Here is a 12,786-nt window from a genome sequence, read left to right on the forward strand (position 1 = left end):
TCATGGGTTCTAGGGGTGGAGCCAGGCTAGGCTTGTATTGTCAGTGCTGTTTCTAGGGCTCCACCTCACTAACCCTAGACCAAACTTTTTATAAAGGCCACATTCTTCTTCCTCACTCCTAGACCTTTTTGCACACTGTTCTCTCTCCCTGGAATGCTTTTCCCCCATTCTCACTTCTTTTCTGAATAGCTATGACACCTCCAGATCAGCAGCTTTTTTTCAACACGGGGTTTCTTTGTTAGCCCTGGGTGTCCTGGACTCGCTCTGTAGACCAGGCTGCTCAGTGGCTTTAATATAAATCAGTCCAGTGGGAACAGCGGACTCCATGACCAGAGAAGCAAATGTGTGCTTCTGTGTGTTCGCATCAGGGTGCCAGGGTTTCTGGCTGATGGTCTTTCCAGGCAGAGTCCCCTTACCCTTTGCAGGTGTGGGTTTGATCATGTCTATCTCTCTTCTCCATAATCCCAACCGACAGACTTGGCTCAGTGAGGGATGATGGATGGCTTGTGCACCATTAAGTCCTATAGCTCCAGCATATGGTACATATTTGATATGTGCTAACTGAGTGAACAAACGTCTGCTATTCATGGGTCATACATGTTAAGACGGGACAAGAGAGAGAGAGCGCCAAAAGATACGTGCAGTGCATTTCTCTGGAGTGTCTGGCAGGGCCCCTGGGGAAGGCCAGCTGAGGTGGCCCTCAGGGAAGAACTAGCAGAGATGGGAAGAGTTACAGGGTTTGACTTTCTATTTTCTGGAACTGTTTTGTCAAACTGTTAGAGATTAGTGAGGATCCAGAACGGCCGAGCCCCTAGCTTGATGTGTTATCTTAGTCCCTGGGAGGCTGAGGCAGGAGGACTGTGAATTTGAGGTCAACCTGGGCTACCTGATGAGAGCCTGTCTTAAAAACAAACAAACCAACAAACAAGAATGAGCAAGCCTCGGACTGCTTCCCTCTCTGAGGAATGACTGCAGTTCACTGGAGCATGAGCTGCCAAGAGAAAATGTCTGTCTTCGGCTCCCACTCTAAAGAACGCTTCCTCGGCGTCTGCCTCCTGCCAGCTCCTCTGCTATGTGACAAGGCTGCCAGGCAACAAGCAAGACAAGGTCTCAGCCCTTTTGGTTCTCACTTGCTAGGTATTGAATGGTGACTTACCCTTAGACGTTTGACCCATGTTTTCAGTTTAACAACTGTTCTGTCAAAGCTGTTGGCCGCGGTCAGGTTCAAAATATGGTGGGACTTATTAGATATATGAGTCTAGGTTGGGTCTAGAGTGGGCTAACTTTGAGTCTCTCATCTATGTATAAACAGCTCTTGAAATGCCACTTTAATAATTTGTCGAATGGCAGTAATGTCATTCATCTGTGGGAACTGTGACAAGGATTCAAGGAAGTTCTGTGGATAATCACTTAGCAGACGGCCTGGTACCCTGTAATGACTATTACTGCCATTTCAGGACCAGTTTAAACTAAATTCTCAATCTGGTGTAGTCATAAGATTGGGGCCAACACTATGGCTTAGCAGGTGAAGGCACTTGCTGCCAAGGCTGAAGGCAAGAGTTTGATCTCGGGAGCCCCTGGTAAAAACAGAGAAGCTACTGTTGTCCTCGGACCTTTACATGCGTGCTTTGACAGACACATGCCAGCATATGCTCATGAAAGCATCTCTCTCTCTCTCACACAAACACACAAAGAAAATTGTAAGTGTTTTCTACAGTAAGGTGACTACAGTTACATCCTGGTTTATTAGGAGGGAACTTTCCTTTTAAATATTTATTTCTGTACGTGTGTGCACACATCATAGGGTAGCTAGACTTTGCTACTTTGTGGCCTCTTCTTTTTCCCAGCCTTTCTTCCCCTTGGTTTCACCCCTATCACTACATAGGAGAGAAAGGTTAGGAGAGAGGGAGAGATCCTTGAATCTTAACTCTTTTTGCTTTTTTCTTTGCTTGTAGCTGGTCTTTACTATTTTGTGGGTTCTTTTTTCCATCCTTTACCCCCAGGTGTCACGTCCTATCACTAGATAAGAGAAAAAGGATATAGGAGAGACACACACATACACACACACACACACACACACACACACACACACACACACAGAGAGAGAGAGATCCCTGAATGTAATTTCTTTCTTCTTATTTCTTCCTTGAGCATGATTACTAACGAACTGCAACCAACCCCCCCAGTGACATTTATATAGACAATGTATGACAAACACTGCTCCCCCAACATGTGTACACACAACGTGCGCGCACACACACACACACACACACACACACACACACACACTCTAAAAACTAAAAACTAGAAAGCTAAGATCCACACACAATATTTGTCTTTTTGAACCTGGGTCGCCTTGCTTAATATAGTATTTTCTTGTAAACTCCATTTTGCTTTATATTGGAAGAAAAGTTCATTGTGTAGGTGGGCCACGTCTTCGTTTCCACTTGTCTCCTGGTGGACCTGTAGGCTGATTCCATTTCCGTGCTGTTGTGAGCAGAACAGCAGCCAACATGGATGCCTTCAGTGTGTGCTCTGGACGGATATGGCTGGGCCATCAGTTCTGTTTTAATTTTTTGGAAAACCGATTACCAAAATGGCTTCACCAGTTTACGCTTCTACTAGCTGTGAACATACTTCTCTTTTCACACATCCTCAGAAGAATCTATTGTCACTGGTTGTCCTGGTGATTGCCATTCTGACTGGGTTGTAATGGAATCTTGAAGTCGTTTTAACACGTTTCCATGATGGTTAATGATATCAGACAGTTTAAAAAACATTGGCCTGTTGCACTTGTTTTTAAACTCTATTTTATTTGGTGTATTTGTGCCTCCACCTCTTTCCAAACTGCTACACCATCCGTCTCCTCATGCTGCTACACACCACACTTTCTCCGGGCACTCCTATTTATCTTCCCCAAAGTCCAAGATCACGTCCCTCTCTTGAGGCAAGCAGGCCGTTACCAGCTGGCAAAGGCCACACCCCACAGGAAGAAATTATCAGCCATGGACGAACTAAAGCCCAGACTAGAATCCCACACTTGGGCTTAAAACAAAAACATGTTTATATAACATAAGACAAAACTTCCATTACACTGACCACTTTTGTTTCTGCTTTAGAGAAATATTTCATTAGCCTATTTACTGATTCATAGTTCCTGTGTGTGTGTGTGTGTGTGTGTGTGTGTGTGTGTAAGCTCACCCATGTGTGGAGGTCAGAGGACATCTTTGGGTGTTGGTTCCTCGTCTTTTTGTCTTGTTTTAGACGGAGTCCCTTCGCCACTGAGTAGCCCAGGCTGGCCAAGATTCCCTTGTCTCCTGCAGAGACGCACTGGGATTAGAGGCAGCTTCCATGTGGGATCCAGACTCAAGCCGACCGCCTTGGGTGGCAAAAGCTTTTACTCACCGAGCCATCTTCCCAGACTCGTGCTTTCTGCTCTGTAACCCCGTGTCTAAAGCACGGCTAGCAAACGTTCTCTCCCATTCTGTGTCCTCCTCTGCCCGAGTTTCCTTTGCTTCAGACAGCAATTTCTTAGAGCACCACACAGAGCAGAGATACCACTTTAATGTATGCTGAGGAATGACAGGAGGGAAATACTTGAAATTCTTTGTTTTCCTATTGAAGTGATTATGTTTCTGTAGATGCAGAACAACTTGTGTGTTCTGTAAAAACAACGCAATGCATAAAATATCACAGCTTAGGCTTGAGGCTGAGCTAGCATGTCTCAGGCAGTTTCTGGGCCTTGCACAGTGTGAGGGCGTGTTCAGTGCACAGCACACATGTGTGTTCAATGACTACACACTGGTGAGCGCTGCCAGAGACGAGGCGGATTCACCGTGTGCTTGAGCACCATACGGGATGATGATGCCCAGTCTAAGAAGCTGGGGCTAGAAAAGCCTGCTTACCTTTTGCAGGCCAGAGAAGCGTGAAAGAATTTGATAAATCTGTTATTCTCCCAGAAATGGAATTCCTCTTACCTCTGAAAACACACACACACACACACACACACACACACACACACACACACGGATTTTCACACAATTTCAATAGTTTCTACTTGTTTATCTAAAGTTCTAAACCTTGACTTGACTCCCACACACAGATTCCACAGAGGGAAGGCGGCTCAGCCCAGGCCTGACTGCGTGCCTCTGCATTCTTACTGCAGGCTCTTCTTTCAAAAATCCTATTTCTCAGGCCTAAGTTCTTACCTAAGTTCTTAAGTGAACAACTCCTCCTCCTCTTCTTCCTCCTCTTGTTTCTCTTCCTTCTTCTCTTCCTCCTCCTCCTCCTCCCTCTTCTTCTTTTTGGCTTTTCTGAGACAAGGTTTCTCTGCATAGTCTTGGCTCTCTTGGACTCCTTTCATAGACCAGGCTGCCCTTGACCTCACACAGACTCTCCTGCTTCTGCCTCCCAAGTGCTGGGATCAAAGGGGTGCGTCACCATCGCCCAGTTATTAGCGAATTTCTAAGTAGCCATTTGGAGATAAAATCATAAAGTTCTGATTTCTTTGATTGCGTGTGATCTTTTTTTTTGCATAAAACCCGGAGGATCGGAACCCCATCATCTTAGGGGGCAGCACGAGTCCACCACCTTTTCCTCTTTCTTCCTCACCATTGCCTCCTGTCCTAGGGCATGGTCACTTCTAGTTTTCCAGGCAAGGATTTGACAAACCCAATGCCACCCACTTTCCCCCCGATCTAGAGTCATTCGGATCTGGGGCTGCGGCAGGGTGGTGTGTCTGTGGGGCGTGGGGGTGGGCAGCAGGGGTCCTGGCGTTGCACCGCACAACATTTTCTTGGGTGTCAGGAGCTTAGTGTTGCACTGTATTGAATCTTTTTGGCTCTGGCCTGAATATGAGAGTGAAAACCCATCAGGGACTTCGCATACTCCGCTGGGGCTTCTGGCTGTGTTGCTTCTTGTAGTCAGATTGCCCGTCTTTCGGTGCTCCGCTGTCTGTTGCCTGAGGTTCCCTGAACTCGCTGAAGAGGCTTGGTTCTATCTAGGTCAGCGTTGGCCCCAGCACTTGGTTCTAGGTCAGCGCTGGCACTGTCAGGGTCTGTGACTGGGAATGCGGTGTGTCCTGGCTACGTCCTCTTTCTCGGGTTGTTAGCAGGGACTTCTGGCTGTCCTTCCTGCCTCCCGTTCAGCTCTCTCCACCCCTGCATCCAGAGTTTCATTGAGAAATCTCCCCCTGGAGAGCATCAGAGAAGTCTACAACTGGCCAAAAGGCAGAGAACACCTGACCGTAGAGTGCCCCAGTCAACGCAACTCCTACACCCAAGGCCCGGGGAACATCGGAGAAGAGGAAGCGGGAAAACGGCACAGGCCGGAGGACCAGGGCATGTCTTCTGAGAGACGCTGTCTTTTATCTGTGACAGGGAGCTGCACCTGGGAAATCACAACATGGTTACCTAGGCAAGACCCCCAAATGACAGCACTGGTTGACACGCCACTGTGGACGGGGCACACACACAGGCACTACCGCTAGGTGAAGAGGTACAGGCAGTCAATGGTTGCTGAGAAAGAGAATCAGTGTTTTCCAGAGAGGAGCCCCCCACCTCCCATAGGTCATCCACTCCTGCATGGTCAGCCCTGAACACACAGACACACGCGCAGCACTGACTGGACTCAGCAGGTTGTATTTATGTGTGCGTGGAAGGAAAGGTCATGACTTTTAGAGGGAGTCGTCGTGGGGCACGAGAGACATTGCAGGTGGGGGGGGGGAGAGGGAAGGGTGGAAATAAATGAGATTCCCGAGAAGAAAAATTCTGTTCCTGTAGCTCTCCCATTTAAAGCCTGCCAGTGGCGTCACCCTTCCCATGAAGCTCCCTTATGTGATGTCTACGGCTCTACGTGTCTGTCTCCAGCTTCCTTCCTTGCCCTGTGTTCTGCCATAGCAGCCTGTCTCGGTCCCTCAGATGCAGTCTCTCCAATCTTTTCTCCTTTGCACTCAGCCCACGTTCAGCGAGTGCCTCCTTGCCAGCTTTGGGACTTCTCATCCTGTCACCTCACCCGGATAAATGTTCTCTTTCCGGGGAGCCCTTGGGTAGCTCCCAGGTGTGGTCTGTTGTTCCTTCTCTGTGTTTCTGGGACCGAATTTCATGGCGTTTAAGGCTATGGCATCTAAACTCAGACACCCTTTCAACCCGGCTTGGCCCTTTAGATGTACGGCCACAAGATGAATGAGCTGCCTTCCCGGCCTTGCTCTCACTCTTTCTCCCTCTCTCTCAGTAAAGTGAGACTAATATTACAAACACCACACATTTCTCTGAGGTTTGGATGAGGTGGGAGTTAAAGTGCTTCACTCAGTGTTTGGTCATAGTTGGCCATCAGCAAGGACTAGTGTTCCATGCTGTCATGGTAGTTTGTGCTCATTTCCCCCCCTCTCACCAGACCTGCCCTCCTTCAGGGCGGTTAAGAGCTTGCTCGCCACACCTGGCCCTGGATGCAGTTGTCGGTAAGTGTGTGGTCCGAAGCCTCGTCTAGAGAAACGGGCAGAACACAGTGCCTGCAGCTGGCGTATGACTGATGGGAGACCCAAGGTCGTGACGCCCCTGAGGCCCCCGTGCCCGTCTCTCTCTGGTGGTTTTCAGGAGCACGGGCGGGGACTGCACGTTTCCCAGACAACACAGGAAGCAGACTGGCCGCAGGTGCCCAATTCCTGTTCTTTCTGTTCCGCTGTGAACTACAGGTGACATGTCTGAGAGTAAAGCCAAGAAGATTGAAATCAAGGACGTGGATGGGCAGACGGTCAGGAAGCTGATTGACTACATCTACACTGCAGAGATCGAGGTGACGGAAGAGAACGTGCAGGTAATCTCAGCCGGTGGCCCGGGAGCCAAGCACTCAGGCCCGCCATTGAACCTTCACAGTACCTCAGGGGTCACTGAAGAGGAAACCAAGCTGTAGAGGATTAAGTCACTTTACCTAGGTCACACGGCCAATTGCTGAGCCAGCTGGCCCCAAACGCCTGTGCGGAAGTAGCTGTGCTTTTCACCATCAGCTCCTCTGATACCTTTGCGTGAGCCCAGCCCGGGTGAGAGGAGTTTTTAGCTCGTGGTGTGCTTAGCTTATGAAGGAGGAACCAGAGGCTTGGGGACCCCTGTCCCCTGCAGGTTCCCATTGCCTGAGAGGCTCACTTGATGAGTGATGGTTGCTGGTTCTTTCAGTTCAGCCCAGTGTTCCCATTACCCTTCGTTGGGCACTGTCACGTCTGCAGTGTAGGGGTGAGGACAGACATCTGTAAAAGAAACACAGGAGTCACGTCTGCGCAGGGGCCCTCTCTGCAAGAAAGGACTCCTGGGGAGACTGTTTGCATGAAGAAGGGGGTTGGGGAAGGGCCCATTCTAGAGTTAAGCTGAGGAATGCGTGGGTGGTGGGCTGAGGGGTGCTAATGGCGGGCCAGGTACAGGCAGGCAAAGAGAGTGAGGTACACCAAATTGCCCCTGCAGAGCCTACCTACTGTGCCAGGGTGAAAGAGTCTCCTGTCGTCAGACAGTTACTGTAGCGATCTGGGCTAATCCACCGTATGTATAAATATGGAACTCGATGTGTAGACCAGGCTGGCCTGGGACCCATAGAGATCTGCCTGCCTCTGCCTCCTGAGTCCTGGGACACCACGCCTGCCCAAACTACACTTCAAACATGATCAAATGTGTAACTTGGATAATTAGAAAAAGCTCTGTTCCAGTCCTTAGTCCCTGGCAGGGATAAGACGAGAGCAGCATAGTTTATTATTAAAGTGTTAATTAAGAAGTTAAGGTATTAATTGATAAATAAAGAGTAATAGGGATCAATCAGTAAAAAGAGATCAGTGTTGATCTCTCTGGCTTATGAAATGCATTAGCCTAAGGCAGATGACAGCAGATACCGCAGCCAGAGAGCTCTGTAGAAAGTGACTTTGTCATTACTTTCCAAAGCTGCTGTGTCCAAGAGGGAGAGGGGAAGAACAGGGAAAGGCAGAGTGAAGGTTTAGAGGACGTGTGGAGATAGAGCTCTGGCCCTCATCTGCACGGCCACTGGCTCACAGCACCCTGATGTCAGCCCTTCCCAACTTGTGACCTGAGTGAATGGGACCCAGCAACAGCTGGAGAAGCCATCAGTCTGTGTGAATGCCCTTTGCTTCCCCACACCTACTGGGGTGTCCCCTGACACCCTGTTGCCAAGTTCAGCCTTCTCCATAAAGCAGAGGTCTAAGAATACCCATACAATAGTTGCCCATAACCCCCAGTGTTCAAACCCTGGCTTCATGTTATCTGGCTCTGATGCCCAAGCAAGCTTCTTTCTTTGCCTCAGTGTTTTCATTTTATCGACGTGGCCGTGATAAGTGCGTTTAATCTGCGTCTTGAGGTGAGGGATAGATGTGTTGACATAGCCTTAGAAAGTAGGGCCTGGCATGCAGTGATGTCATCACAGATACCCAGAAGGCACTAGATGCTGATGGGGACTGAGGACAGGTATCCAGGTGGGGAGTAGGAGCCATGGTAAATGGAAGGAGCTGGGAATTTCTGATATGCCCAGAATGCTTGGCCTGGACAGAGGCCTGCACCAGGCACCAGCTCTTCTGAGGAGAGGGACCTTTGTGCTGTCTGCTAAGTAACCAGAGGTGAAAGCGTATGATCTAGAAGGCACAGACAGAGCCTGGAGCTGTCTCCTCCCTTGTGCTGGGCTATATAGAAACTCATCCCTTCACTGGGTCAGTCATTCAGCCCCCCCCCTTTTTTTTGAGCTACTACCCTGTGCTGGCAGACAGTGCCCACAAAGAAGTTGCTGTGACAGGCTGCTTCCCCAAGGAACAGCTGCTCTGTAGGCAGCCACAGATGGTGGGCCTGAGTGGAGGGATCCAGGAGGAAGTCACAGCTGCCTGATGGGGATAAGCAGGGCAGACCACACTCACGGAATGTCTGCGCCAAACTTTGGAGAAAGAGGGGGTGGGCTGGCTTACCTCTCTGTCTTTGTGCCCATCCCCTCTAGGCTGTGAGTCTCCCGAGGGGCCTGCTGTCAGATAGGCTGGGGCTTGGTTGGATGGTCCTGAGAGTTAAATCTTACCCCCTCCCCAGTCACACGTCCCTTGTCTCTTCCATGATGGAGGTGGCAACAGGTCGTCTTACGCATGCGATTGGAGCCCAGACGGTGCCCATCTCGCCACTGCACCCTCGTTACCACTTGGTAGAGAGACTAACACAATCCCCGGCGGCAGCTGATCGATGCTCAAACCTAACTAGGCTCACACGGAGCAAATGGAGCGGGGACTTGAACCCGCCTCCCTCTGTCTAATCTGTGTGGCTGCGCTGAACTCATTTCCTGTTGAATGAATGATCTGAGCCTTGGCTTCTGTTCCTAGTGGTTGACTGTAATCAGAACTGACGGTGGCCACGCACTCTCTGCGCAGTGCCACGATCGCTCCTGTAAGCGAGTCACCGGTTGATTCTCACCGGCCGTAATGGGACTGCTGTGGCCATGACCACTGTGCTGTTGAGACCGAGGCCCACAGAGCCAAGGTCGTTGTCCTCAGCCACATGGCCAGTAAGTGGAGACACCAGAATTCAACGTGACAGTTTGATGGCCATGCTGTCCCAGCACCGGGACCCTGTTTGCACTCTCCTGACCCGCCCTCCCCTAAGCAGGCTCTATCTGTCACTGCTGCTCAGCCAGCCTGCGCTGAGTGCGGCTGCGAGGGCTCTGCATGCCCTTCACCTGGCACTCGGTGCCCTGCACTGTGCCTGGCCCTGCCCCCTCCCACAGCCGAGGGAAGGAGCTCCAGGACTAGGTGCTTTCTGAGGCAGGGCATTTCCTCTTGTTTTTGCAAAAGGAAGCAAAGCCTGTGACGGGATATCCTCTGCTGTGTTTTCATGTTATCGGAGGGAGAGAAAAAAACAAGACGGGCCCAGCACGTGAAAAATGGAGGGTTGGCCATTTGCAAGCTGAGGGGGAACTGGGAGCCCTTTGCTGTGGGCCGTTCCAGGGCCTGTTAGGAATGAGGTGCTGACAAGCTCGATGCTTTTTGACCTGGGTAATCTTCCTGTTAACTTCTCTTTCCCAGGACTCAGCCTTCTGTTCCCTCAGTGGCCAAGTGCTGCCTCCTAGGACTCAACCCACACAGTCCACTTCAAAGCTGAGAATGGAGTGGGCTCAGGAAGTAGAGAACAGGAAATGCCCTCAAGCCCAGTAAATGTGGAAGAAGGGACTGGCCCTCATATGCGCTTTCCCCTGGGGGCTTGGGTTTATCATTGTGCAGCAATGCATGAGAGGGGGCTTATCTCTTGGTCTCCTGATCCTCTCCTTCAATATTCTGACCTTCTCCACTCTTCTTCCTGTCCTGGGTGAAGCAAGGGAGGAAAGAGAAGGGCGTCTGGGTGTGAGATCAAAGACTGTAGGAGCCATTAGACTATGAGCTGGCCTCATTGTGGGAAGCCGGTTCAGGGATGCTGTCAGGTGGGAGGGGCCGAGCAAGGAATGGGGTGGGAGCAGAAAGGTTCATTTGTGAACAGCAGGGAAGTTGAAAGCTATGTGGGTGGTTTGCCCACAGAGGTGCCTGGTTAGAGTGTAACCGAAGGCATGTGCTCAGGAAATAGTTTATTATTGTGTTTCTCAGGCGCTTGTCATGAGCTTGAAAACCTAAGTGCTGAACTGTGGTCCTGGAGAGGAGGAGGAGAAGGGAGGCAGTCGGTGTTTCTGGCATGGTCTTGCTCCGGCTTGGCAGGGAGTGCAGTCTGGAGATGAACGGGGAATCTCAGCCATCTTGAGAGTTAGTGGCCAAAGATAAGCCCCGTCCTATGAAGAAGCATTCCAGGTTGCCCAGATCTGAGGGACTACCCAGAAGTTGTCCTAAAACTAATGGGGTCAGACAATGCCGGGTGGCTGGCCAGAGGTTCTGGGGGTCACATGGTGGAGAGCCTTCTGTTCCTAGCCTGTACTCAGCAAGAATGGCTAATGGTCCTCCATCTCACGGGCAGGCAGGACCTAATCTGGCCTTGAGATCTGTGTGGCCAGGCTGAGTGGCCCACAGGTTAATTGAGTTTTCAAGTTTATGGCTGCCTGGTGGGGCTGGAGCTTAGGCGGTTAGGTTTGTGCTCTAGTTGGGTTCACCTGGGTTTTAAGACTTTGAGGCGAAGGCGATTTTTATCTTTCTCTTCTTCAGGAATGAATCAGTGGGCCAGAAGACGTCAAGGTCATTGTGCTAATTTACCTCAGCCTGGCTGAGGACACAGCAAGAGGGTGGAGGGTGGGAGGAGTAGAGGAGCCTTTCCAGGGAGAAGTAGAAGCTGGTAGATGGGCAGGGCTCTCCCTGTAGACAGCAGACACTTAGCAGGTGTCTGACAGGCAGTGGAGTTGTTGTGTTAGAAGTTGGTGTGTTTGTGCAAAGTCGATGAACAGGGTGCCACCACAGCCCTTCCACAGCACTGGAAGTCCTGGGATGTCCCTCAGTCCTGTCAGACCTGGACAGTTGGTTACCCCTGTGGAAGGGCAAGGCCCAGGATTCCTCAGCGGGGCATAGTTTTGGCCTACACACATACAGGTGATGGCAGTCTATATGGAGGGCCTAGGGGTGTTTTGGAAGGAGAACAACATCTAGCATTAAAATTATTAAAAATAGAAAGAAAAAGAAAAAGACACCCGTCATGCCCAGAATAAAGAAAACAAATGCAGAGCGGCCTGCAGCCGTGTCTTCCTGGGCAAGCCATGGTGCGTGAAAACAGCTGGGGTTGGTCTGGCTCAGCCTCTCTGCCTGAGAGCTAGGGGCAGCTGGGAGGAAGAACAGGGAATTGCTACCAGCCTTGGTGCTGGGTCTGCAAGGTAAGGACTCACATAAGTCAATGCCGTGGTTTCCACCAAGTTTCTTTTTGGTAAATTATCCCAGCTGCCTGCCTCTTCTGCAGAGTGAGGGGGCAGCAGAGCCCAGCGGGGCAGGGCACTTGTCTTGTTTTTATGTTTTAGAGGGCAGGCTTGGGCAGCTATGGGACGCCTGACAGGGGTGGTAGCGAGTGCCCAGCAGGCTTGCTCAAGCCAGTTTCCCCCAGTTCTTAGGAAAAACATGTGCCCACACACCCAAGCGAGAACTATTCTGTTTTCCATGATGCAGAGTAAGCGTCCTGTGACTTTTAAACACAGAGCTCAGCTTTCCTCCCTGAGGACTCACGCAGGGCTTTCCTCTGCTGTTTAACCTGCTAGGGAGGAGGACCGCGTGAGTCCTCAGTGATGGGGGCTAGTGTCCTTCGGTCAGATGACAAGTGCCATAAAAGCAGGCTCTGGTTCATTTTGCTTACTACCGCATCTTAGGGCCTTGGCCAGTGCCTGGCACACAGACACTCAGCCATTAGGTAGAGCATGAGGTAGTGAGCAACCCAACGAGCATGTTTCTGAGTGAGGAAGCGCCCTGGAGTGTGCAGGGTGGTGGTTCTCAGACTTGGCTGGCTAGAGAAGCATGTGAGGGAGCCTTAATCATCGTGCTATGCCCAGGTCACACCCGTTGTGTGGCACTTCTGGGGAGATGTAAACAAACATTTATTTGCCCCAGATAGGGAACCGATGGCATGGCACACCTAACAACAGATGCCAACGAAGTTTAGCTTGGTAAAACCAGTAAGTTTTCCTGGGGTTATTCACAGGAGTGGAAATGACTCAGAGAGCTGCGTCACCAAAGCCCACCCCGGCAGGGGGACGGCTCTCGAAAGCGGTAGCTCACTACACAATTTACAGGCAGCTCAATAACTTGGAGGGTGTCCTCTGCAGGTAGCACAGATGGTCTGAGCCCCCTTCGGGAAGCTCGGCTGTTCTCGGCTTTCA

At 50.7% G+C, this 12,786-nt stretch overlaps 1 protein-coding gene across 4 annotated transcripts in view; it reads left to right on the top strand.

The window, feature by feature from the left end:
• The window catches only part of Klhl3 (kelch like family member 3), a 109,760-nt gene that overhangs the window by 34,289 nt on the left and 62,685 nt on the right, over window positions 1-12,786 (top strand). For all 4 annotated transcript variants that reach the window (XM_060380584.1, XM_060380581.1, XM_060380585.1 and 1 more), the window contains one exon: window positions 6,692-6,813. In XM_060380584.1, coding sequence (XP_060236567.1) covers window positions 6,692-6,813 — 122 coding nt within the window. The remainder of the gene's footprint in view (window positions 1-6,691; window positions 6,814-12,786) is intronic.

This window comes from Meriones unguiculatus, chromosome 3 (genome assembly GCF_030254825.1).
Source record: "Meriones unguiculatus strain TT.TT164.6M chromosome 3, Bangor_MerUng_6.1, whole genome shotgun sequence".
NCBI classification, from domain to species: Eukaryota; Metazoa; Chordata; class Mammalia; order Rodentia; family Muridae; genus Meriones; species Meriones unguiculatus.